The 26213-nt window shown below is 43.3% G+C and overlaps 1 protein-coding gene across 1 annotated transcript in view; it reads left to right on the plus strand.

The window, feature by feature from the left end:
• The window catches only part of Spock1 (SPARC/osteonectin, cwcv and kazal like domains proteoglycan 1), a 570527-nt gene that overhangs the window by 416022 nt on the left and 128292 nt on the right, over positions 1-26213 (plus strand). The window contains exon 5 of the mRNA XM_004632236.2: positions 537-663. Within this exon, the coding sequence (XP_004632293.1) occupies positions 537-663 (127 nt within the window). The remainder of the gene's footprint in view (positions 1-536; positions 664-26213) is intronic.

Genomic DNA, 26213 nt, shown 5'->3' on the forward strand with positions numbered 1-26213 from the left:
CTCTCCGCACACTCACCGGACCTGGGCTAGGACTGGGTCTGGGGGCTCCCGGAACTCGGCAGAAAATCCTACTCAGCGGGCGGGGTGGGGGAGGCACTGCGGAGTGTTGGTGAGGCGGCCCAAGGGGCTGGGAGAGGGTCCGGCCCACTCTGCGCCTGGTCTGGGACCAGTCCTGCCAGCACAGGGTAGCAGGAAGCTCTCCACACACTCACCGGACCTGGGCTAGGACTCGGTCTCACTCACTGTTTTTGAAAGTGTATCGTGAATGTCTTTTTCACATCGGTAATCTTGTCAACATCTTAACTGCTGTTTCTTTGTTCCATCTGTTGATTGGGAGAAAGTAGGCTTTTGAGACCAAATCTTCCACCCTGGTCAGTGATTGGAACAAATAAGAGTGCTGGTCAAGGTTGTGCAGGACTTTTCTACCTGTCTGAGGAGTTCTTTGTTCATTTATATAACTTTGTTTCTGGAAACCTATACAAAAGACAATGGGGACCAGGACCAGCTAATTTGTCCACTCTTTTTCTCACCCTTAGGCAAAAGAAGGCAAATGTAGCCCACAAGCACTGGGTTGGACCTTCGAATCTGGTCAAGTGCAAGCCATGTCCTGTGGCACAGTCGGCCATGGTCTGCGGCTCTGATGGCCACACCTACACATCCAAGGTTGGTCCTTCCTGTTGTGTTTTTTGTCATCAAAAGAATTTCAGGTCTGCTTGTTGAGTCTCTGTGCTAAAACAGGGGTGTGGGCCACTTGGTTGGCTCTGTGCCTTGTCCTTAAGAAAACACCACATGAACAGACTCAGGTAATTGCTAGATAGCAAGATAGGTGGCAAGATAAAAATGTTATGTTTCATGTAACTGGACTGGCTGGGGTTTAAAGGGAAGCTTGCTTCTGGCAGTGACGCATTATCCTGAAGTGAATCTTGGGACCCCTCTAGAAGGTGAGGTAGCATTATTCTCAAAAGACAGAGGCAGGATAGCTCAGCCATGGGGAGCAGCCCAGGGAGAGGCTGAGGAGGCTGCTTTGTGAGCTGACATGCAAAGAAGAAATTTAACTTCATTCTACATTTGACCTATACTTAGAAACATCTGAGATCCATTTGGTGCTGTGTAGGCCTGATAAAACATGGCTTCTTTCTCTGGAGGGATCAGGGCATCCTAGTATTATGGGTTAAATGAGATAAGTGCAGTGACTGGCCAGTTTAGCATAGATCACACCAAGACAAACCAAGTGGTTTATGTGAAAGCAGCCAAGGTGAGGTGGGTCTACATACTTTTACTGGAGGAGGTAAAGAGACATCTGGATCCCGCTGTAAGATTTATAGCTAGGAGGCAGGGGTTGTGTGAGTGGAGGACAGAGAGGAGAATTTGTTCTTGGAATATCAGACCTTATTCTTGGGATAGCTTTGTTGATTTGCATTTGAGAGTGGCTACATTTCATTGGGGTAATGAAGTAAGAAAGGGGAGCCATAGAATTAAGTTTTCTTAATTCCTTCTCTTATCTTACAAATGGTAATACTCCCTGCAGACCTGGCACTGAAGGAGCTGGTGTGCGGCTGCATGTCTCCTGAGATTTATCTGTTTTCTGCTATTTCTGTTTAAGGTTCCACTTGCTAAGTGGAGTCTCTGAGCAGCCAGTTGCAGTAGAGAATACCCTGGTTGCCCCTGGCCACACTGCTGTGTGGGTTCTGGGCTTTTCTGCTGGGGTTCCCTTTACCTTTGCCCTTGCCCTGCTGCCAGGTGGATGACAGCTTCTGTTCTCAGTGAAGCTTCCCTCAGTCTTCACACCCTGGAGATGCCACACACCTGGAAGAAGTCTCATTTCTGGCTTTCCTAAGGGCTTATTCTGGTTACTTTGGGCTGCAGCAGGGATGCACAGGTCCAATGTTGGGACAGCATGTATGCCCACCAAGAGATAGATGTGCTATTTATAGGCAATGGAGTACTGCTCTGCCCTAGAGAAGGATATTTTTCAGTCAGCTTTTTAAAATTTTGTTCTTATGTATTTCTACAGGGTCCACAGGGTCTCACTACATAGATTGGACTCATAGTGATTCTCCTGTTTTCAGCCTCCCAAGCGCTGGGATTACAGAGGTGTGCCACCATGCCCAGTCTTGATCTTCACCTTAGCGCGCCCCGGGGTGGGGCTGGCATGCACACTGAGCTCTGCCTAAGCAGGTACATTAGTCTACGGAGGTATCTGAGTCAGTTTTAGGTAAATGGGTACACTTCAAGACCACAATGTTAAGTGAAATAAATTGGACACGCAAGTTTAAATATCTCACTGTTTCTGTTGTGTGAGAAACCCAAAGGGTAAATAAGTTATAAAACAGAGGACAGATATCAGAAAAGTGGGAAAAGCATGTTAAAATGGGAAGGGGAGTAGGGTAAGGGCAAAGGGAAGGAAGGGCAAAGGGGCTGAGAAAGAGAATGGAAGGGAAAAAATGCAGACAAAGATTTTGTAAATGAGGCAGAAAAGGGTTGAAGAGAGGGGAAAGAAATGTGGAAAGAAGAATCAGGACACACTAATATGGTACAAACTCCCTATGGTGAAGGTGATCACTGTGCATGGCAAATATGTACTAATAAAGTTTTAAACACGTTGAAAAAAGATGTTAGACAAAAAAGGTGGTGCTTTCCTTGTCGGAGTCAGTAAACCTTACCTCTCCATCTGTGGCCCTGCCTTGCAAGTTAGAGCTCCTCTGCCTGAGATCGCAGTATGGCCAGTAGCCCTGCCCCTTACCTCAGCCTTCCCTCCGCTTCACTTCCTCTCTTTTCTTCTGATGGAATCAAAGTTCAGAACTGCTTGCAGTGCTGGTGCCTGCTTCTGACACCTTAAGCACAGCTGGAAGAGTGGATTTATTGCACAGTTCTCTGTGGCTGGAGAACTCTTCAGAGGTCAATCCCAGACTGCAGTGCAAGACCTGCTTATGTATCACAACATTGCACGGAAGCTGAATTCCAAGGTATTGGTTTAGAAAAACAACTGCTGGCTGCAGGGACAACTTGGTTTGTGTGTCAGTAGAAAGGACTCTGCGTGCCTACAGTGGCACATGTGCCATAGCTCCGCCACTGCTGACCTAGATGCTAGGTGAATGGACAGTTGCCTGAGGTCCTGTTAAAATGCAGATTCAGATTCAGGGGCTGGGGAGATAGCTTAGTGGTCTAAGCACCTACCTGGCAAGCGCAAGGACCTGGGTTCAATCCCCGTACCACATGCCATGCCAATAAATAAAAGATTTTTAGAATTTTTTTTAAAGAAGTATAGATTCAGATATAGCAGGTCTGGGGAAGCTCTGAGGCTCTGCATTTCTAACAACTTCTCAGGTGATGGAAGCTGAATTCCAAATAGAGGGATCCCTCATAACTACAACTTTCCTGCCCTGACTTCAAGTCCATTTCTAAATAGGGGAAGAGAGAGTAAACACTCACATCTCTCCTCTGCTTCAGTGTTCAGAAAGCTTTCCTCTTGCCACTGGAACTCAGCTCAGACTCTCTATTGTTACTATGAAAGCACCCCAGGACCTGGCCCCACCCTACTCTAGGGTCACTCCTAGGAAGAAACTTCCACCCATTGCTAGTTTCTTCCTGTGCCATGAAACCTCTGGGAGAGAGAGAATGGTGAATAACACAGAAACCATTCCTGCTCACGTGGGTGTTGCAGTCTCATAGGGGAGACAGAATTAAACAAGGACTGTATTTTTTTTAATCTGATATTGGCTCTCACTATGCAGTTTAGACTCATAGTGATCCTCCTGTCTCAGCCTCCCCAGCAATGGGATTACAGGTGTGCACCACCACACCCTGTTTCAGTAGCTGGCTTGGTGTGGAGCCAGTACTAGGGGTTGAGCCTGGACCCTTGCACTTTCCAGGCAGGTGCTTAGACAGCCGAGCTATCTTCGCAGCCCAAGGAACTATACTGATCAGCTTTAGAATCACTGAGATACAGTATACAACACCCACAACTTAAAGATGGAAAGATTTAATTTGTTTACAGTTTAATTCCGTGATTGGCTAGGTTCAAGGCAGAGACAGCACAGCAGAGTGTAGAGTAGAGCAAAACTTCTTAGCTCATGAAAACCCAGAAGTAGAGCAAGGGGAGAGTGCCAGAGCAGAAGGGGCAGAGGGCCGGCCAGAGGCCTCACAGCCATGCTGCCATGACCCAGGTGCTCCTTGGGGTGCATTCCACCAGTCTGTTGGGTGGATCCCAAAACTGATCAAGCTGACCCTCCACCTAAACACCACTGTTACCCAGCGAGTAAATACGTGCCTTTGACTTAGTAAGTACTGCAGAGCTGATGCTGAGAGAGAGAGAGAGAGAGAGAGAGAGAGAGAGAGAGAGAGAGAGAGAGAGAGAGAGAGACCTACACTGTAGGTGTGGGGAGGGAGAGTTTCTCTGCCAAGGTGTTTTTCAATTGAACAGAAGGGGAAGCACATTCCAGCTAGATCACAATGGGACAGGCAGTATGCAGAGGGTGTGTTTCCTGCACTGTGAGGATCCCCATGTGGCTGTAGTGGTGAGAGCAAAGGCGTGTTTGAGGGGAAGAGGAAAGATGTTGAGAATAGTCTAAGAGGGGACATTTAGGGAAATGTAGGTGATGGTACAGAAATTCAAGGCTTGTGACATGCTGAGCATTATTGTTGCCTTAAAAATGTCAAATCCTGAAAGCAGAGATAATGGCCATCTTGACCCCCACCAAGTGAGTAACGGGTGTTCAATGGCACTGCCCCAAGAGGAGCCAAAGGGCTCTAGGAGAAGCGGTGGGGAGGCTCTGGGCTGTGTTCCTTCAACCCGTCCTGGACTTGAGGGAACAGACTGGGCAGAGCTTAGTGATGAGAAGGTAACCATCCCCATCCTGGGCCCAGTTGTCTAACTAAACACATAGTCTGGAACTCTGGAAGAGAGTGTGACTGCTGTTCTCTTTGTGACGACTCCGTTTGTAGACTTCAAATTATTTCCTCCAACAGTGGAGTAAACCATCTGATCCTCAAGCCTGAATCTGAGATGAGCTACATGTTAGTGAAGGACAGGAATTATTTTGAATTGGTGGCACATTGTACTTCAATCCCTAGGTAAAGCCTGTCCTCTCCCCCTATCTCTCATTCCCTGAAGTAGTTTAAATTCCAGCTCCTCATGACCCCTCCACTGCAAGGGTCAATCATGTCCTGTCAGATGTGCTGACTTGAAATGTCACAACAGGGATTGCCCAGGGATTATCTCTGGAGATGTTTATTGGCCAAGGCCCCCAGCAGTGTAGGCTGGGGAAATGGCTTTTTGCGTTTGGGCAGGTTGCTTCTTCAAACTGCTGGGAAATAGCTAGTTTAAGAGGCAGGACTGGGATTCAAAAGAGCCCTTTGCAATGACTGATTATTCACAGAAGTGGCCTACACACAGCACTGTGCAGAACCTGCAGAGCCTTTCCCCAGCAGAACCATGCTATTTCAGTAGTGTTGTTCAGTTGTGCCACCTTGACTGACAGCTATTTCCCAGACCCACTTGGCTCTTTTCTGAGAGTGTAAGAAGAGAGATAAAGCCACTTTATCAGAAATTGTGGTCTCCTACTCCCATTCTCCACAGGCAATGTTTTCCTGAGCTTTCTGTTGCTGTGACAAAATACCTGAGATATTCAAGTTATCAGGAGAAAGAAAGGTCTACTTTGGCTAACAGTTGCAGAGATTTCAATAATTTCTTTGACCTGCTGCTTTGGGCCTTTTATGGCATAGCACATTGTAATAGGATCTCAAAGGCAGAGGAGACCTTGTCATCTCACTGCAGGTAGAAAACAGAGTGAAAGTAAGGGGCTGGGATTCCAGTATCTCCCCCACAAGTATTCTTCCAGTGACCTAGCTTCTTCCCACCAGGCCCCACTTCCAAAAGAGCCCCCAAGGATGCTATGAGCTGGGGACCAAGACTTCACCACACAGGCCTTTGGAGGACACTCAAGATCCAAGCCACAGCATGGTGTGCCAAGGTCCCCTGGGACAAGCCCATGGAAGAATCAGAAATTTGTGCTCTTTGGTCTAGACATCTATAATCTGCTCACTTCCATTTGAGGTTAAAACAAGAAAGATTGAAGGGAAAGCCTTGCAGTGGAGAATGGTATTGGTTCTTAGCATTAAAGTCCTAGTCATGTGTCTTTTGCACTCTCTTGCTGAACACAGTCTATCAAGTATGACCTGGTAAAACTGGTTGCTGTTTGCTCAGACTTTCGGAAGCAGAACCTAGTTCTAAACTCCCATGACACTCGTTGAGGCTTTCTACCAGTTGATATGTTTCAGTTTGGTCAGTTTCACTACAGGAGTGCTTTGGTTACTCTGTCTAAATACATGACCACTTGTTTGTAAGTTCAAAATGATCTTTTTGCATCACAAAGTATTAGAGATACTAGTAGATGCTGGGTTAATAGATGTGAATGCATTGAATGTTATGGGCAAATCATTCTTTGGGGACATGGCGTTTATTGGATCATTGGTGTTAGGAAATGAAGACCATGGTGCATGTGTAATCAGAGGTAATTTAAATTATTAAGTCAGATTCATAAAATTAATTTTGGCAAAAATATACCCCGTCACATTAGCAGCAGGGGTGGCTACATCCCATGATGAATAATCACCGTTTTCTAGGTGGATTGCTTATCCTTCTAGATGGGTCTGAGGGTATGGGGTTGCTGGGGCCAGGTGAAAGAGCCCACACATTGGTCTGTCTGTGCTGCTGGCCTCTGCAGCACAGGCCTCCTTGGACAAGAACGCTGGGCTTGATTTGTGGTAGGCTTCCAGAACTGAGGGCTGCATTTAGGAGACTTGGTCTACAGCAGACCTTTTTCATTGTCTCTCTCAGAGGCCCCACTCAGAGCTCTGATTCCTATAGATTCAAAGTATACAAGAAAACACACACAGTCTTGATCTGACAGGTGCAAGATTTTATGTGACAATAAGTGTTTATTCAGAGCGTATGAAGACCAACCCAAGAAAACAAAGTGCAGATTTGGAATTGACACATGACAGCCAAGCTGCAGCTCACTGTGCGGTGTGGGGTAGGCTTGGAACCTAGACATGGCTTTCACCCCAAGTCACTCACATCAGTCATTGCTTGAAGTCCCTATATGCCTCATTCTTTTAGCCAGGGAAACTGACATAGTGCAAACATTAAAAAAAAAAGAAAAAGAAACATTGAATTCTTCAATACTCTGTATGACACAGCGTGCCAAATACTAGGGATGTGGTAAAAGACGAAGTCCCAGTTTTCCTAGAATTTATAAAGAAGGTAGGTAGATAACTTGGAAAGCAATCTACTTTCATTAAAATATGTGCTGTGGTTCAAAAGTGGCTTGTCTGAGAAAAGTCCTTGTGTTGGAGACTTGGTTGTCTATTTCTAGTATTTAGGGGGGGACCCTTGAGAAGTGAGGCATCATATAGAATAATGTTACTCGGAGCACTGACCCTGGGAGGAATTAATGATGGCAGATTAAGTTCTCTTCAGAGTGTTGTTATGAAAAGAAAAAACCAAAAACCAAAAACCTAGCCCCTCCCTGTGTTCCTCTCTTAGTATGTGATCTCATCTTGTGTGTTTTTCCACCATGAGGCTGTCTGTCACCATGATGCATTTGTGGCCAGGAGGCCCTGTGAACTAAAGAAACCCATTTTCTTTGTACATTGCCAGCTTGGCATATGTTGTTACAGAGACAGAAAGTGGATGAATGCAGTAGGTGTTCAGATAAGGGACAGAAAGGGTGCCACGGAAGCACCTAGCAGGGACACTTCAACCCGTTTGGAGGTGGGAGTAGTCTCTTTAGAGGACGTAATGGCCTAATTGAGGTGGGAAAGACTCACCCAGAGCAAGTGTGCTCAGGTGTGCCCATTCCAACAGAGGAAAGAGGGGTTGGAAGAGATGAAAGAAAGCGAGGCCTCAGGCAGAGAGTGCTGCAGTGTCAGTGTGACTGAGTGACCTGTGGAGTGAGGACAAGGGTCCACGAACTGCAGAAAGAAGCTGATGGAAGTAGGCAGGGGCCACGTTCAACGTGACCTCAAAGAGCACATGAAAGGGGCTTGGGTTTTGCCTGAAGACATTTGGAGGGCAGATTAAGAAGCTGTAGTTTTAGATTTGCTTACTGTGGTGTAGGAGAGGAATGCAGGGGCCAGGATGGAGACAGGTGGCTGTGTGTGTGGTGGGGGCTGGGCCTATGTGGGTGCAGTATAAGCGAGATCTGGGCCAGCGCGGTGGCTTCAGGGTCAGTAGAAAGTAGTCTAGAGAAGATTGAATGAGCAATAGCTGGGCTGGGCAAATATTCAATTGCAATATAGAAAGTCATCTCAGGAAGAGCTGAGCAGGGCTCTTCTATCACTTCCATCCTGGCTGGACTTGCAAAGAAATTCCTTCTGCCAGTACCTTTAAGATTTCATCAGGACAGTGCTGGGAGTCTGAGCCCCTTTCCTCTCCTTGTTCCTTTTTTCTGTTTCTTTTTTTGTTTATAAAGAGAATAAAAATAATAAACATTAGAAATGATGCAGGATTTCACTAAATAAGATTACAGGAATGCAACAATGGTTGTCATATTGCATATTGTTGTGTTCAAATTAGTTGTTCACGTTGCCAGACATAAGAATGTACAATTAGTCAAAACAAATTAAAAAGAAGAAAAATTAAGTATTAACTCTTCCTTTCAATAGTTCAACAGAAACGAACAGTACAATTATTCAAGCTATCCTCCGTGTGTGTGTGTAATTTTTTTTCCTACATAGAAATGTGAGAAGCTACAGGAGTGGGGCCCAGGAGATGTTGCTCCAGCTGCTGGTCTTGCTTCTGTGACTAGAGCAGCCCTGCTCCTCTGGCTGCCCAAGTTCTGCTCCGTGGACCATCTCAGGGATGATCCCTCTGGAGGGGAGGCTGCTTTAGAAAATAGCAGCCCACCTGATGTGGTGCTAGGGATTTAGGAGCACATGAAGGACTGAGGTGGAGGTCCCCACTGTCTTAGGTGCAGGTTTTGGAGGGGGTCTCCTCACTGGGGGTTCCTCCTGTGACTGCATTTCCTTCTCTAATATGTACCCACATGCCTCATACCCACATATTGGGGCTGGGGCTGCTCCTTTCCTGACCCGGAGCTGAGTCTGATCAGAGGACTCTCCCAGCGCTGCTAGCTGTCCCGAGAGCAGTGCTGTTCTCCAACGTCAGCCTGGCTGATGGGAATTGGCAGACACGCACACGCATCCATCTGCTCTCACTTCCCACCCCCTTTTTTACTTCTTAATCGTTGTTAAACAATTAGTAAATGGCTCATTCATGTCTAGACACAGAAGAGAGATAAGGAATTAAGAACCGCTATGGAGGATGATGTCTCCCTCCCAGTCCTAGTGTGCACAGCCCAGGGAGGACGGGGCAAGCACTGCCTGCCTCATAGCACTGCCATTTCTTTCCACATATTGTCATTGAAGATGAGATTACTTTTTCTGAGGCATCTTAATAGTTTCCAACAATTGCTACCAAGAAAAGGTCATGTTTGAAGTTTTTGGCAAGTGCACTCTCCGCTGGCCGGCATTTCCCGAGAACAGGTTATTCTGAGGGTTGCAGCCAATTGAGGGTGTGGATTTGTGAGATTGTACCAGATGGCTCCCAGCTCACTCATCTTCTCGGTTCCCCCAGACTTCTGCCCTGTGAGCACGTCAGACTTCGAGAGATTTCCTGCATGGCTACTCTGCTGCAGTTTTCAGCGTAGCTGAGTCTGCTAGCGTTTGGAGAATGCTTCGGGTTAGCCTGCTCCCCACTCCCATCCTGGTCCTCAAGTTTGAGAATGGTGTTCACTTGCCAATGGCATGTCAGCAAGAGCCTTGCTTTTGTTGAAGCAGAACCTAAAGAGATGGGAGGCCGATGGTGTGAGGTGTGCATTTGCACATTGGGCCCCAGGAGGCTGGAGCTCAGTGGTGGCAATGTTAAAGGCACTGAGAACAAGGGTGGCAGCAAGGAGGCAAGATGTGAAGTGCTTGCTTCTGGGCAGCACTGTGTGAGGCAGGACGTTATTGTTCCTGCTTGCATCCAGGTAGGCTCTCAGGTAGAAGAGGAAAGAGTTGTGGCAGATAGACTGCAGTATACACCAACATTCTGATAAGGGGCTCGGGTAGAAACTTCCATGATTCTGATTTTCTGCTCCTTCTAGAAGGCCAACAGTCATGGTTTTATGGCTTTGGAGAAATAGTCAGTGGCATCTAGTCCAGTTTAAGCAATTTTGTTTTATGCACCTAGTAGTTTGAAGTAGTAGAACAAATCCACAAAGGCAGATGTCCCAGTTTTGCCTTTCCCCCTTAAACCCTGTTCATTTATATTTTTGTTTCCTTAGTCTGGGGAGCCAAATATCATTTGATAATGAAAATTGCTTTATACTGCATGAAAACCCTCTACCATTACTTTAAAGTTCTTGCCCTAATTTAATTGTGATCATCCCCTTTTCTTCCTCACAGGACTTTTGGAAGGAGCAAGTGTGAGTAATATCTAAAATATTAATTGTGAATTAGGGTAAAGAGTTTGGCTGCTGTGAAGAAAAATGAAACAGAGGCTTCTGTGGGACCAGTGTTCATTTCTCTCCCTTGTAAACATTTCACACAGAAGTAGCCTGTGGCTGATATGCTGCCTCCAGAGTGTTGCTGGCCAGGATCCTTTTAGTTACTGTCTTTCTCTGTAATTGGAGTTGTTGTGCTTCTGGGTGGCTGATGAACCCAGTCAGTGGGAGGGAAGGAAGAAAAGGAGATACACCTCAGAAGGGACGAGCACCACATCTGCTCACATCTTTTGGGCAGAACAGAACCATGGGCCACATCAAGCTGCAAAGGCTGCTGGGACATGAGGTGCTTACCCGAGCCAGCTGTTTGTCCATCCACATTTGAAGTTATACTAGAATAGACTAGCTGCTGGGGCTATCTAGCAGTCACTGCCGTAGTAATGTCTAAATAATAATAGCAACAGCAGTGACAAAATAAACAACAGTGATTATTAAGTGTGTGTTAAGCATTATGGCATTGAAAACAATACTATGGCATTGTACTAATAATATTGCATTTTCCATATCATTTCATCTAACCACAACAAACCCATAAGGTAGATGCTATTTATTATTAATCCCAAGATACAGATGCCAAAGCCGTGCTATAAAGCTCTTTCAAATTCAGCACAGCTAGGAGATAGCAGAGTAGATATTTGCACCCCAGTTTGACTATAGAGTTTTCACTTCTGTTAGTGAAAAACCACATGAAAGGCAATGTAAAATCCCAATTGCATCACGAGGGTGCTTTTGACTTCAAGTGGCAGAAACATACAAATCAAACTTTACTTAAAAGAAGAAAGAAAATCTGTGATATAAAAAGCTACAAAGTATCCTGGGGTATTTGGACTCGGAGATAGAAGGGTAAGTACCCAATCATTACCTCATGTCCTTCTATCTCTCACTGTCTGCTTCTCTGCTTGGCTTCATTCTGCCAAGAAAAAGGCTCTGTCCCCTCAGGAGAGAATATGGATTTTTAAAGCCCCAGATGCTCTGGTTCCCAAAGTAGAAATCCCAAGAAATTTACCAATGTGTGTTCCAATCACAGAAAAATAGTGTCTGTCTGACTGACACATTTTGAACCCTGGCCATCCTCAGTCACGTGACTTATCCAGGCTGTGAGGTCCTATTATTGGCTTGCTTGTATCACAGGAGTTTCTTCACCCTGCCTTTCACTGTGCACCACAATGAGACATTCTAGCAACAGAGGAAGGAGGTAATGAGTACAGCCTGGAATGAGGTTTAAAAAATAGTGTCCTACTAATCATAAAATTTCAAAAAAATGTTGGCCTCATTGAAACCTTCATCTAAATGACAAGAATTTGAGCTGGTGTTAAACCATATGTATATCTAGGAAAGACTTTTACAGCAGGGTATTCAGACAAGTTTTTATACCACGAATATTGTCTCCTTAAAGAGAAAGCTCATCCAAAATAAAGTAGTCATTTTCATTCAAAATTCTTTGAAACTCTCTGGCCTGCTACTGTAGTATTTTCTTCTGATTGTGGGGCAGAGTTATCCTCAGTTCTATTCAACCTTTATTTCTTCTTAGACATGCCAAAATAAGAGTCTTTCTGTCTCTCTTTTTTTTTTTTAATTTTTATTTATTTATTTTTGCGTGTGTGTGTGTGTGTGTGTGTGTGGCCAGCTCAGCCCACCAGGGGGCGGGGCTGGCTGGCATGTGGTGCTGGGGATTGAACCGCGGTCCATGTGTTTTTGCTAAACTTGTTCTAAGTAGGTGCTTTAGACCACTGAGCCATCTCACCAGCCCCCTTTCTGTCTCTTGAGGATAAACTTTCAGGTAAAATAGTTACTGTGACATTTTTGGAAAGCACAGATGTGTAGATACCGTGCGTGCGTGGTGAAAATGCACCTCCAGGATTTACGCCGACTACTTCAGCATGCAGATTGGTCATGAAGTTGGAACAGAAGGAAGGAATTCAACTAATTATTTTACTGCTGATTTCTGTGTTCGATATGCAAACATGTGTTGAACCAAGATTTGAAAAATAGGATTTCATTTCTTTTTCTCAAATGCCCTGAGTAGAATGCCATGTAATTAGTCTGTGCTTTTGTTAAAAACACATTAGGAAGAATAACCTTCTTGTTGTCTGTTTTGTTGAATCCACAATTAAGCCATTTGATAAAGCAATTACCTGAACAGGGTGATTCTTGGCCTCCCCTCAACAGGAGATGAAGTTAAGGATTAGGTAAAATTGGAAAGTGAGATGTCTACCTACCCATCTTTAAAAAGACAGAAAGGTCCCTGGCTAGAATGAATATGCACAATGCTATAAATCTAATTAAATCATTACAGACAACTTTAATTAAGTTCATGATCATGTTGCTTTTGTTTTTCTTTTTAAAAGAAACAATGTATTCCTTGTTGACAGACTGGTCATATGCGTACAGATAGACGTCTTCCAGCATTTTCTTTTAGCGTTTTCCAAAAGTGCACTTCAGCACCAGATATACCTAGAACTCAGAAAAGCACAGCGCATTTTCTAAGTCTTGGGCTAGGTCTTATACATTATATGAGGAACTTAAGAAATTCCTTATTCTTCAGTTGGATAAAAGTGTCCCATGAAGTATTATCATAATAGAATATCAAAAGGGATAACTACAATGGATAACTTTTTACCAGAGCAGCTTTTTCCCTTACCTTTCTGAAACAAATGAAAGACAGGAATCTTTACATGCCTCGCACAAGACAGGCACACATTCCCTGGGCAAGGACGGCGTCTGCAGACCTGCCCGGTGAGGTCTGGCAGTGCCACTGATAGCAGCAGGCTTCCATCCACAGAAGAGATCCTTAGTCAAAAGGAATGACTTTTCCCAAGTTTTGCTCCAAAGGCTTTGAGGACTGCTTTGGAATCCAAACCTTCCCAAAGGCAGGTTGTGTGCTTCAGTAACCAAATGAAAAACCTGGTGAGAGAGGAGTTGGAACCCTGACCAGTTTAACCAGATAAAGCTCATTCAAAAGGCTTATTGTTTACTCTCCCCAGCACAAGGACCAAAAGGTGGCTTGTGCTAGTGAAGGTGGGATGCTCCCAAGGGGCCTGTGAGCAAGGCCCAGCATCTCTTATGCATTCTCCTGCCCTTTCTTACTGGCAGCTGTCTAGACCAGCTACCTGTTTCCTCTTGAGTGTGAATTAATGAACACCCAAATCCTGGCATCAAATAGAGACAGGTATGGAAGGAACAGAAGAGATACCATCATTTTATGTTTATTTGTTTTAGTGCTGAGAATTGAACCCAGGGACACATTTTACTATTAACTTATGCCTCCAGCCTCAATTTTTGAGTGTCAGTGCATTGTGACAGCACAGACTGAATTGAGCCCACTTTCTTCGCATCCCTCCATGCATAAAAAGGAATAGCTCTGGGCTGGGGATTTCAACTATACGGGTTAACCCAAGAAGCAGCTCCTTCGTGGAGCCTTTTCTGCCCTTCTTGCAAAGGTAGACTATTTCTTTCTTAGGAACTCTGATAAGCACCAGGTATTTCCTTTCTGTGGAGCGGTGGCTATATCTCTTGGACTTGTCTCTGTGTATTGAGCTATGTAGTAGGCTAGAGACAGTGAAAATTCTCTGATACATGACTCCAGCCTATAATGCACATTTTCTTTCAGTGATTGAGTTTGTAACATATAGGTGGAATACATGATCTGAGAGGAGAAAGTCCCCGAAAAGTTCTTGATTATTGCCTGGGAAGGAAGCTTGAGGTGGTCCTCGGTCGGGAAGGTACCAGGGTGCCTGGAACAAACAAGAGCAAGTCCTCCTGGGAGACGGGTGGACTCAGGCTACACCCCATGGTTTAAGGATTCCCTCAAAACTCTGCAGAACATGACTCATAATTCTTTAAACCATAGAAGGAAGTAGACTACCCTGTGCAAGAGGCAGCAAAAATGGCAGAATTAAGCCCACAAGAATGTAAGTGGTGAATTTCTGAGATGTAGAATATAAATGAAGTTCACAGGTTCAACATGTTTCAGGCAGTTTAAAACTTAAGCAATGAATGATACATCATCAAAACCTACCAGATTAATCTGAGATGTCTAGAATTAAAAAAAGAGTTCATTAAACTTACAACTTAATGAAAACAACTTAATGTAAACAGCTTCATCATAGGTAAGGAAGCTGGGCTCCAGGTCTTTATTTTAAATTTTATAATTCAAATAATTACACATGTATACATTCTTTCTGTACAAACAATACTTCAGGGTAAACCCTGAAGCCCTACCCAAAATGGAAGTTACAGGTAAAAAGCCGTTAATAAATGTGGAACTACCAACATAATTTGAAAAAAAAAGTCAACAAGCTAACCCATTGTAATCCAACTGAGGTAGACAGAATTTATGTCACTAATGGACTAAAGGTTAGGGTTAAATTTGAGGCCTATACTGCATTGATCCCACTGATGAGTCAGAGAATCACTTAGCTGGGCAACTGACATTGCCTCTTCTGTCTGTCTGTCTCTGTCTGTCTGTCTCTCCATCTCTCTCCATCTTTGTCTCTCTGTCACTGTCTCTGTCTCTCTCTCTCTTTCCTCTCTCCTATCTCCCCTGTCTCCTGTCTCCTGTCTCTTGTCTCCTGTCTCCTGTCTCCTGTCTCCTCCTCTCTCTCTCCTCTCTCCTCTCTCCTCTCTCTCTTCTCTCTCCTCTCTTCTCTCTCCTTTCTCCTCTCTCCTCTCTCCTTTCTCTCCTCTCTCTCTCTCGTACCTGGGATTGAACTCAGGACCTTACACTTTCCAGGCAGGCACTTATGCCCCAGAGCTCTATCCCCAGCCCCATGTAAAGTAGTTTTGGCAACAGAAATGGAACCTAAATCTAGTCAGCCTCATTTCCCATGTACCTGGTGTGCTGCGCAGGTGAACAGTTTAAGGAGACTGTATAAAATCAAAGTTGAATTGTGAGGTAATTTGAGGCCAGAAAATGGACACAGGTTTTGCATGAAAGAAGGTGAAGTAGTAAATACTGCCTCCAAATGTTATGTGAGCATTAGCTGAACTCAAATTGATACAAATCATCCAAAGAGTTTTATATAGAAAGATATTTTAAGGATATTAAAGAAAAATGAGTATAGGCTAGAAATTACACATGACAATAGTATTATAGTTAACTATAAAGAGCACACACATGCTCTAATGGATTACAGATAACACAGGGGGTTACTTTGAAATAATTTAGAAAGAAAAAGGGGTCAGATCAAGCAAGAGTAAAAGAAATTGCTGCACTACAAAGGGAAAAAAGTTTTTCCTTTTTTTTTTTTTTTTTTTCATATCCTGGTTTGGAACCGAGGATTGAGCTCAGGCCCTTGTGCTTGCCAGGGAAGCGCTTATTTGCTTTGCTTTGTTTTGTTACTAGGTAAAAAGTTTTTCTTTTTTTTTTTTTTTTTTGGCATATCCTGAATGTTTCCTAAATCAAACATTTTCCTAAATTTTGAGAGAAGACCTTTTATCTCTAGTTATTATCTCAATGTTAAATATTTAAAATGAAGATTAATGAAAAAAAATATATTCATCCTATATCAAAGCTTCCTGAATTACGTGCATTATGTGCTTTAACTATGTATATTATCTATCAACTATGCTTCAAGAAGGCTGTTTAAGAATAAAACCAGACCGTGTTCCAGCGAGCTGCGCTTTCCTCTGCTCCTTGCATTTGTTTTCATGTTCCTCACTTTTCTTACTAGCATCCTCCATCATCTAGAAAGATCCCACTTTGTTTTGAGTAATGGCAGCCCATGGAGTTGACACTTCTCAAATGTTTTCCAGTGAAAAACTCAAGGATTAAAAAAGATGCCCAGTGACTCTGAACACTCCATCACTCTGGATTCTACTTTCCTAAGAAGTTCTCATTGTTTGATATGTGTCCAGGGTGTTAACATCTTTCAGGGACAAAATCATTTTTTTTCCTTCTTGATGGAGCCCTTCTGCCCTGTCCTTGAAAAGGAAGGTCTTGAGGGACTGGGAAACAACCACAAGAATCAACCAGGGAGAGGCTGAGTTTGCATAGTGAGTCTTCTAAAGTGGCCCAGGAAGCCTTCAAACCAGTGACCTTTCAGAGAAAACCTGCCTGGGTAGAAAGGACAGCAAATATTTATTGCATGACAAGAAAAAAAAAAAAACAACTAAGTGAAGTGTGTGACTGTTTCCAAGACAAATAAGTTCAGTGCAGGTGAACAGAGAATGACGTATTTGTCATGACCTCTGTAACAAAACCAATGATCCTATAGATGATAGGAGGACAAGGGAGGTGGCCCCTCTGAAGGCAGTGTAGTTGTAAGGGGCTTCTCTGTCTTCTGGGTCTGCAGGAGTGCCAGCTCCATGCCCTGAGTCATGCCTTTGATCTCCAAATCCTCAGAGTTAGAAGGAATCGTAGGTTTTCTGAGGCCTGTTTTGGTACTCTGTTCTCAAGTGGCCTCTGTAGAGCCACTAGAGTCACCCATTCTGTGCTGGGTCCATGCTGGTCACTGGTCCTGTGATTAGGTTTCAGAGAAGACAGGCATAGAAAACTTATGATCAGGTGAAGAGGCAGCAGCATGGGCAGGATGAAGTGTTGGGTGGGAGGACACAGGAAGACTGGCATATCAAAGAGTTGGGGTTCAGAGCTTGTTGGTTAGGCTTAGAAGCCATAGACTCAACAAGTTGTATAACTTCTTGGTGTGCCATTTTGCTTATCTGCCAAGTAAGGATAATGGTAATACCTATCTCAAAGGGTGTGTGTGTGTGTGTGTGTGTGTGTGTGTGTGTGTGTGTTTGAAAATTGAATTAGTTAATCCATATTAAGTTGGTAGAGAATGTCTGGCATGTCTCACATATAGATAACCCCTTCATAAGTATTAATTGCTCCCTTTTCAGTCTTCTTTCTGGCCCTAATAGCTTTGATGCTGTTTTATTTTCTGCCTCCTACTCCCAAGTAGGTGAAATTATTCCATCTCCTGAACAATGGGAGTGGTACTGGTGATAATGACCACACTGACCTCCTGTCGATGGAATTTTCTGCAGCAAGCATTGATTGTGGAAAAGATTTTCTTGTTTACTGTTGGTTCCTCAGAAGCCCCCACCATGATAGATGCTCAAGTTGTTGGTGTGAGATAGAATGTAGTTTTATTTTCACTTGTCTAATGTGTGGTGAGCATGAGGCCAGCATGCATTACAGGAATGGCCGATTTCCTGTTAGTGGAGTCAGGGTGGCCTTGAGTTTAGAACAGTGTTGCATGGGTGGAGGTGCTAGGAAATGAATGGAAACCTGGCCAGCATTGCAGGTAGGAATGTCTATGGGCTCACTGTGACATCACTCCGTCCCTACTCCACTATTTCTTTGTCAGATACCTACTGAGCCCATCTGATACACTCAGCATGTGTAGAGGCTGCTAAGTTGCATAAATTGAGATGGCTACACTTTGTAGCATTTGGGAACAGCTGTTAAGGCTTTGATGAAGTTTGCGAACTAAAGGCCACATACCTTTGAGGCATGGTCCTACAGTAAAACTCAGTGGCTGGCAGTTTTCGTTGTTGGCCAGCCATCCTTGTACTACAATCTGTTGCAGTTCTTCCATGTTGCACAGGGGCAAAAAACTAGGTTTAGGCCTCCTTCTGCTGAGAAATCCCACCACCCTACTTCCAGCAAAGACAGCCCCTCTGTGCACACGGATAGAGGCATGGGATATGTTTCAGAACCTCTAACAAAAGGTCTCTTTACCACTTAATCTGGGCATCATATCACAGCTCCTCTATGTTTTCCCTATTTGTCAAAGCAATGAAATCCATATAAACACTAGCTAGTAATGCTTCTTTATGCAGTGTTTATCATGTACCACCCATTGTGCTATGCACAGAAGGTTAAGAGTAGGAAAACTTTCTTGAGAGAAATACTTCCTGATAGGCAGGATGGGACCTGAACGTGGGTTGCCAATGACCCTACTTCTCAAAGGATGTTTCATAGAGCAGAATCACAAGCTGGGCATCACATGGGTCAAAACTATGACCAACCAATAAGATTACAAGCTATAATAAATCAGTAAGATTACAAGTATAGCCACTTGGGTAATATTGATCCAATTGAGAAGCAGGGAAAGTAGCAAGTATACATGAAGAGAACAAAGTACTTCTTTGAAAGATGAGATTAGGGGGTCTTGGTCACCCACCAGGGTCACTGATGTATATCTAGACTTTATTGGTGATATCAATTATCTTATCCCCTGGGGAGGGATGCAAGCCTGGTCATTCTATTTTTATCTTGAAGCCTGGGCTTCAACAAATGTACTGCCAACCATAGTTGTAATGTTTTCTCATCTGCTACACTTCCTGCCTCGAGGGTCCAGTCCTGTCTGACTGCCTATAGTATTTCTACCTAACTTAGCTGCCTAAGGATCAAACCCCTTAGGATAAGAGTCATAGAGAGACAGAGCTAGAGGCAGAGACAGAGCCAGCTTTTGTTGATAGTTCTGTGGTCTGTTAACCCCAACATGGAGAAACCAGGTTTCCATGCTTTGCTCTGCTTCCCAAAGCCCATGTGAGAGAATAGTCTCAAATTAATCTAGTAAATGTTGGCTGCTATTAGAAATAGCAAGAAAATGAGATATTAAATATTTTTATTTTATGCATTAATTTTATTGGTACATTTTAGATATACATAGCTAACATTCATCATAGGGAATTTTTACTTTTACATTATTCTTTCTTTCCTTCCTTCCCCCATAGCTCCCCTTCCCATGGGAATATTTTCTTCCTATTTTACAATATCTATTATACATTTTGGTCCATATTATATTTTTGGTTTCCCACACCAGATAAACCATGTGATCTTTGATCGTGTGTGGCTGATTTATTTCACTTAAGTGTGGTCTCAAGGTATATCCATTACTTAGAAATAGCTCAAAGTCGTCCTTCTTTGTGACAGAGAAGTACTCAGTTGTGTAAAAAAGATCTTGATCGGTTCATCAGTTGATGGGCATTTGAGCCATTCCCAAGATGTAGCTATTACAAGTTGTGCTGCTATAAATGTAGGTGTGCATGTACAGATGTGGAATGATGCTTTTAACTCTTTTGTGAAGATACCAAAAAGAGTAATACCTGGATCCAGTGGAACCGCAAGCTTCAGTGTTTTGAGGACTCACCACACTGATTTCCTTGGTGGTTGTACCAGTCTACACTCCCACTAAAAGTGAAGAGAGTTCTTTTTTCCCCCATAGCCTTCCCAGCTTTTGTTATTAGTTGAGTTTGTGATGATAGCCACCATTTCTGGAGTAAGATGTACCTTGTGTTATTTTATTTTTTTTAATCTCTTGAATGACCAGTGGTGTTGAACATTTTTTAATATATTCATTTGCTATTTCCACTTCTTTATCTGAGAAGTGTCTATTCATGTGTGATGCCTATTCTTGGATTGGGTCTTTAAGTTTTGAGGATCTGATTCTTTTGAGTTCTTTAGATATTCTAGATATTAGTTCTTTGTCTGACAAACAACTGGAAAACAATTTTTCAACTCTGTGGGTTGTCTCTTCACTTGGTTAGTGGTTTCTTCTGCTGTGCAAAAGCTTTTTAATAAGACAAGATCCCAGCTGTTGATTTTTTATATTTCCTGTGTCATTGGAATTTTGTTTATAAAGTCTTCGTACCCATGTCTCAAAGAGTTCTACCTGTTACATCTTCCATCAGATTTAGTGTTTCTGTTTCTAAGTAGATCTGTGATCCATTTCAATTTTAGTTTAGTACATGGTGATAGACATGGGTCTAGTTCTTTCTAGTTCTTTTTTCTAAAACAAAAGCCAGTCTTTTTTTTTTTAAGCATCATTTATTAAAGAGGCTATCTTTCTCCCAGTGAATGTGTTTCACCCTTTTGTCAAAGATAAGGTAGCTGATTGTGTTGGGAATTATTTCTGCGTTTTCTAGTCTGTTCCATTTATCCTTGGATTTGTCGTATGGTTTTTTTTTTTTTCCTGGTACCATACTGTTTTCATCAAGGTGGCTTTGTAGCACCTTGCAGTCAGGCATTGTGTACCCCCTGCCTTGCTTTTTTTTTTTGCCCAGAATTGCTTTTGATATTCTAGGTCTCTTCTTGTTCCAAATAAATCTTATGATTATTTTCTTTAATTCTGTGAGACATGCTTTTGGTATTTTGATCAGGATTGCATTAAATCTATGCAACAATTTGAGAGTGTGGACATTTTTGCTATATTGATTTTTCCTGCCCAAGAAGAAGGGTTATTTGTTTTTCATTTTCTGATGTCCTCCTTGATCTCCAGTTTTAAAATTACTCTAGTTTCTAATCTAAAGGTTTTTTACTTCCTTCTTTATATTGGTTCCTAAGTATTCTCCCCGCCACTTTTAATGCTATCATGAAATATGTGGTTTCCCTAATTTCTCTCTCAGTGAGTTTGTTATTGGTGTCAGGAATACTACTGATTTTTTTTTACTGTTGACTTTGTATCTAGCTATGCTATTGAATTCTGTTATTAAGCCTAGAAGTGTTTTGGTGGAGATTTTAGGGTTTATTAAAAATCTCCCTAAATTAATTAATTAGGGAGAGATTAATTAATTCTGTCTTCACAGGTGATTACAAATAATGACATGGACTGCATCATAGATTTCCTGGATTCAGCCCTGCTGTTGTGATGTGTTATCCTCAAGTTACCATCTCCTTTTGTTCCAAGTAGTTCCAGGGTTCCTGCATTCATTCTATCTGTATTAGCACCTTCCCTGGAATGGACTCTTTCTCTTCTCAGGAGGATTGGCTCTCCAGAAATCTGGTCCAGGGAGACATTGCAGAGTCCCAAATGGGGAGTCTTAGGATTACTGGGGATGAGATGGAGGTCTTGGTCTCCCAAAATGATAACTTCCCTGTTTTCATGGCCTTGGTGTGATGCCAGCTCCTAAGTACCTCACACCAAAGTGCTTGACGTGGATGTCCATTTGTTCTGTGTTTTGTTTTGTTGGCCTTGGGCAGTTGTCACTATTTTATTATAGCTGCCTGGAAAGAGGAATGTCCATACCTGGAAAATGAAGATAGCATAGGGCTGAGCAATTTCAGGGTTCTCTTTAGGCAGAGGCTGAGGATAGTGTACCACAGGATCCCCCTTTGGGGAGGCTCCTGCATATACTACCCCATTACCATTTCATATATGCAAAGTGCTTCTTTCACATATCTTTGGTGCTGTCCTCTGAAATCAAGTATCCTGGATATCCCTACCCCACCAGTGAAGGAGCACTCCTTTTTCCTGCCTGCCTGCCTGCCACCCATCCAAATTTTTCTGTTCTGTTGGCACAGAACAGTACACTGTGGAAGCAGTTAAAGGTTCCTGAGGTTACTTGGTTTTCACAGCTCACAGGTTTTCTTGATTGCATGTTTTGTAGATTCACATTTTTATCCCTGTAGCTGTCATTTTTCTTGACCTGCCATTTCAGTCACTCATAACAGTATTGCTGTACTCCTTGGGAATTTCTCAGGCCTTTTTCTTTCATAAGGTTTCTATCAAACCGAGGATACACATAGCTAATGGTAAGAGAGAACTGCACAGGCTCCACTCCACCCCTTGCCATCAGGATCTGATTAACATCAGAGCCACAGGGTTATCCCTAGCCACAGACCACTCACCAGTAAATCCCTTCCCCACAACAATCCCACATTGCAGGATCATGCTGACGTTTCTACAGCTAAAGACACTGACACGCACAAGAAGGTTGTTCCTTGCCTATGTGACAGTGTTGGAACCTGAACCCAGACTTCACTGAGTGCAAATTGTTACTATCTTCTGGCAGTTCTATCACTATGTAAAAAGACTGCACTTCCTGATTTAGTCACAGTGAAGAGGGATAACATGGTATATGAGTACAGTGGCTTGGGTGGCCTGCTAGTCCTATTCATTAAAATTTGTGGTTCTCAGGGGCTGGGGAGATGGCTCAATAGAATAAGCACTTGCTTGGCAAGTGCAAGGGCCTGAGTTCAATCCTCAGTTCTGCCAAGAAAGGAAAAAAAAAGATATATTGGGGCCGGGGAAATTGCTCAGGGGAATAAGCACTCCCTGGCAAGTACAAGGGCCTGAGTTCAATCCCCAGTTCTGGAAAAAAAAAAAATCTACTTGTCATCTGCTAATCAGTATGGCAAAAACTTAGCTCCTGATTGCCCTCAGCTTCCAGTGCCACCCCAAATCTTTGGGCTTTTCACTCTACCCAGTGACTGAGGTCAGAAACTTTGCAGTTCCTTTGACTCTTTTTTCTCTCATCCCATTTAACCATTTGATTAACAAATCTTGTTTTCTTTGCCTCTATATGATATATCCCAATCTCAATGCTTGCCACCATTCCTTTTTCCATGACACTGAAAGCAGGCCACTGTCTTCAAGCCCTGGAACCATTTCATGGCCTCTTTTTTGGTGTCTCTGTTCCTTTAGCATGTGCATGTAGACTTTGTTCTTCACAGAGGAGGTCCTGACTAAGTAGTGGTCAGCTGAAACAGCCCAGTGTTTGCTCATCACTTGCAGAATGATAGCCTTGCCTGGTTCCCTAGGATCTGACCCCTGTTTGTTATGTATTTCAATATCTTTCCCTTTATCACTCTGCTCTAGTCCACTTCACATATTTGTCTGCCTCCAACACAGGGTGCTCATCCCACCTTTCCATCTACTTGAATGCTCTTCCCTTTGAACTTCCCATGACCAACACCTCATCACTCAGGCCTTAGCTGAAAAGTCATAACCTCAATGACCATCTATCTCTGAGCACCACATAGCAGGGCCAGCTTTCCCTCCATTCCTTTGTAGTATACTGCTCTGCCTTCTTCTTACCAATGGCCTATATTGGAAATCATTTTTATCTCTTGCCGATCAAGACTATATATATGCTCCATGGCAACAGGACCCAGTCTGTCTTTTCCTGCTGCATTTCTAGAATACAGCCTGGTATATGGTAGATGCTCAAGAAACATTTGTAAATGAAAGATTAAAGGATGTAGCACCAGAGTTCTTGCTGTTCTTGACTGCTATGGGGACTGTTGAGTGTCTTTTGGTTCGGAATCTCTCCATATCTAGGAAAGACCCTGCTTCCTTTAGTCCCTGATAAATAATCGCACAACATCTAGAATCTACTGGGGGCTCCCTGCTATGCTACACACTTAGGATAACATCATATACTTCTCGTATTCATCCTCTGAGATTTAGTCTCTTCTCCTTATGCTGCTGGGGGCTTAGGCAGGCAAGGAGAGAACAGGATCATGGGCCTACATTGAGAAATGCTGCTGACTGCCCACCTATTGATATATATATATATATATATATATATATATATATATATAAATGTACACGTCTGAAAGGGTCAGGCAAGCTCTAGGGAATAGCTAGAGTTACAGTGATCCATCTATCTTGTCAGGTATCTCTTCAATTCAACAGAAATGTGCTAGATGCTTGTTCCTTTCTAGGCAATAGATATATACAAATCTGCTAAACTAAGAGGCTGTCTTTAGGGAATGCCAAGTTCAGATGGAAATATGAACAAGTCCCTGTTTTCTGTAGCAAAAGAGAAGTTGGCATGTGCAGAACACCCTGAGCTCACAGTAGAAGGCCATGGGTGGGAGGGAGATCCTCCTGGGAAGGTGATGACTGAGTTTCATAAAACAAGAGTACAGGGCTTGCAGCACAGTGGCCAGCATGAGCAGAGACTCTGAGGTGGGAGCAAGTCTTGGATGTTGCCCTTCCCATCCCACTCCTACAGTGAAATCCTATTTATCCTTTAGACCTAATCCCCCAGATCCTATCCCTACAGATGTGCTCATCTGATCCCCCAGATCACATCCCTGCAAGTGTGCTCCTCAGTGCTCCAAGCCAGACCAGGGCCCCTTGCTATGCATCTCCACAGCACCATGTACATTTTCTCTTGGTATTTTATTACAGTTGTGATTTAATTTTATGTTTATAATATTATATACTCTCTCTCACTGTCTCTCCCCTTCCCTTGTCTCCCTTCTCCTCCCTTGCCCAATAAACAATGAATAGCTTGTCTTGTCCACATAGAGAAGTGACTCAGTAGACACATATTGGGAGGCAGGGTTTTTTGTGTTCAGCGTAATTCTTGGGGTTGTCTTCTCAACCTGGCTTGGTAACGTGTTCCTAGAACATTTACCAAATTTTCCCAAAACTATTACATTGCCTCAGTGCTAACAAATACTCAGTTAATGTGGGTGGAATGAAGGAACAGAGTAGAGACTAGGTGGCCTTTGGGAAGATGGAAGAAATGTACTGCAGTCTGCCAAGTGTGAATGCAGAGCCCCCAGTCTCACACAGAAAGCAAATTATGTCTTCTTTGCACCCTATTTAGCCAGTTACCCTGTGACTTCCCCTTGTGTCCCCAGTTCCCCTTTGCCCCTTGGCCACTGAGCACAGATGAGTAGCACTGTAGAGAAATTTGTGGCTCAATTTTCTCTCTCTCTGTCTCTTGCACTTATCTGTCTTTTTCTCTTATATTGGCACAGTTACATGGCTAGATTAGTATGTAAGGATATGTGGGCAGGAAAAGAGGAGAGCAGACGAATCTGAAACCTATCCGATAAACCTGTAAGAAAAGAAAATGCTTCGTGACTACAGGTGCTTCAGTGTCTCTGGAGAATCAAGTTGCATTTTGTCAAAAACCCTTGCTTAAAAGCCCAGAGGAACAAAGAGATTTTCCTGTAAGAAATCTGGCTATTCTGTTTGTGCCATGACTCCCTGGTCTCCCAGACTGGGGACTGGGGAACATAGGAGAGCTTTGCCTGCTTTCAAGATGAAACCCCAGCACGTAGGATGTGAACTTGACTGGACTGTGCTCGTCCCTCAACTGTAGCCAGAAAATATGCTTCTGTGTTTCAGTGAGAAATGTGTGGAAGACTGGAAGACCTGTCCTCCAGGAGTTAGTCATCCTAGCTATCCCTTCTCTTCTGGACATTAAATGCCAGTGCAGTAGACAACCAAGTGTTCCTGTAGCAGTCTGTATTTATGTGCCAGATGTGATGTGATTTGCAGAGAGACCAAGGCCTGGATGTAGCTAGAGGCAGAGCCTGAGGGTGAAATTCTCTCCTGCAGACATAGAAAAGAGAGGTACTCTGGGACTCAGACATGTCTGCTGGCTAATTGCTTTTCTGTGAGAAGTTTAGAAATTATACAGCAATTTTGTTGACAAAGGAATGAACTTCAAATTGCATTTTTGCTCTAAGTAATTTGTCTGTCTCAACCCTTTTTCATTGAAATAGAACCTTAAACTAGCAGGGTGTCTTGCATGGGATTTGTGTTTTGTTAGGAAAAGTATTGCTTCCATTTCTGTTGTTCTAAATGATAGACCATCTGCAAGTTTGTTTTATCTCTGTGAAGTCCCAATTAAGTCAGAGGGGAAATGGGAGGCTTCCACTTGTGGGATTCTTGGGCTTCTACCTCAGTCTGGTTATTTGGAGAGTGAAATCCTCCCTGTTGCTAGTGGCCTCTCTCGCAGTCCTGGCTCACCTCCTGGGCATACTGTGCAATGTCCTCTTATTTCTGTTAGGTGAAAGGTAAAGGTATTTTTAATAGCCTTTATTCTGATGTTTTACAAAGTATGCTAGGAACTTAAATTTCTAAAACCTATTCTCAATTTTTATATTTATTGTGTTATTGAAGTTAGTGATGGACCAGGGAAAAAAGCTCAGCAGCATTAGCACCTGCCTGGCAAGTGCAAAGTCATGGG

The sequence above is a fragment of the Octodon degus genome, unplaced genomic scaffold (assembly GCF_000260255.1).
Source record: "Octodon degus isolate 3935 unplaced genomic scaffold, OctDeg1.0 scaffold00048, whole genome shotgun sequence".
In the NCBI taxonomy this organism is placed as follows: Eukaryota; Metazoa; Chordata; class Mammalia; order Rodentia; family Octodontidae; genus Octodon; species Octodon degus.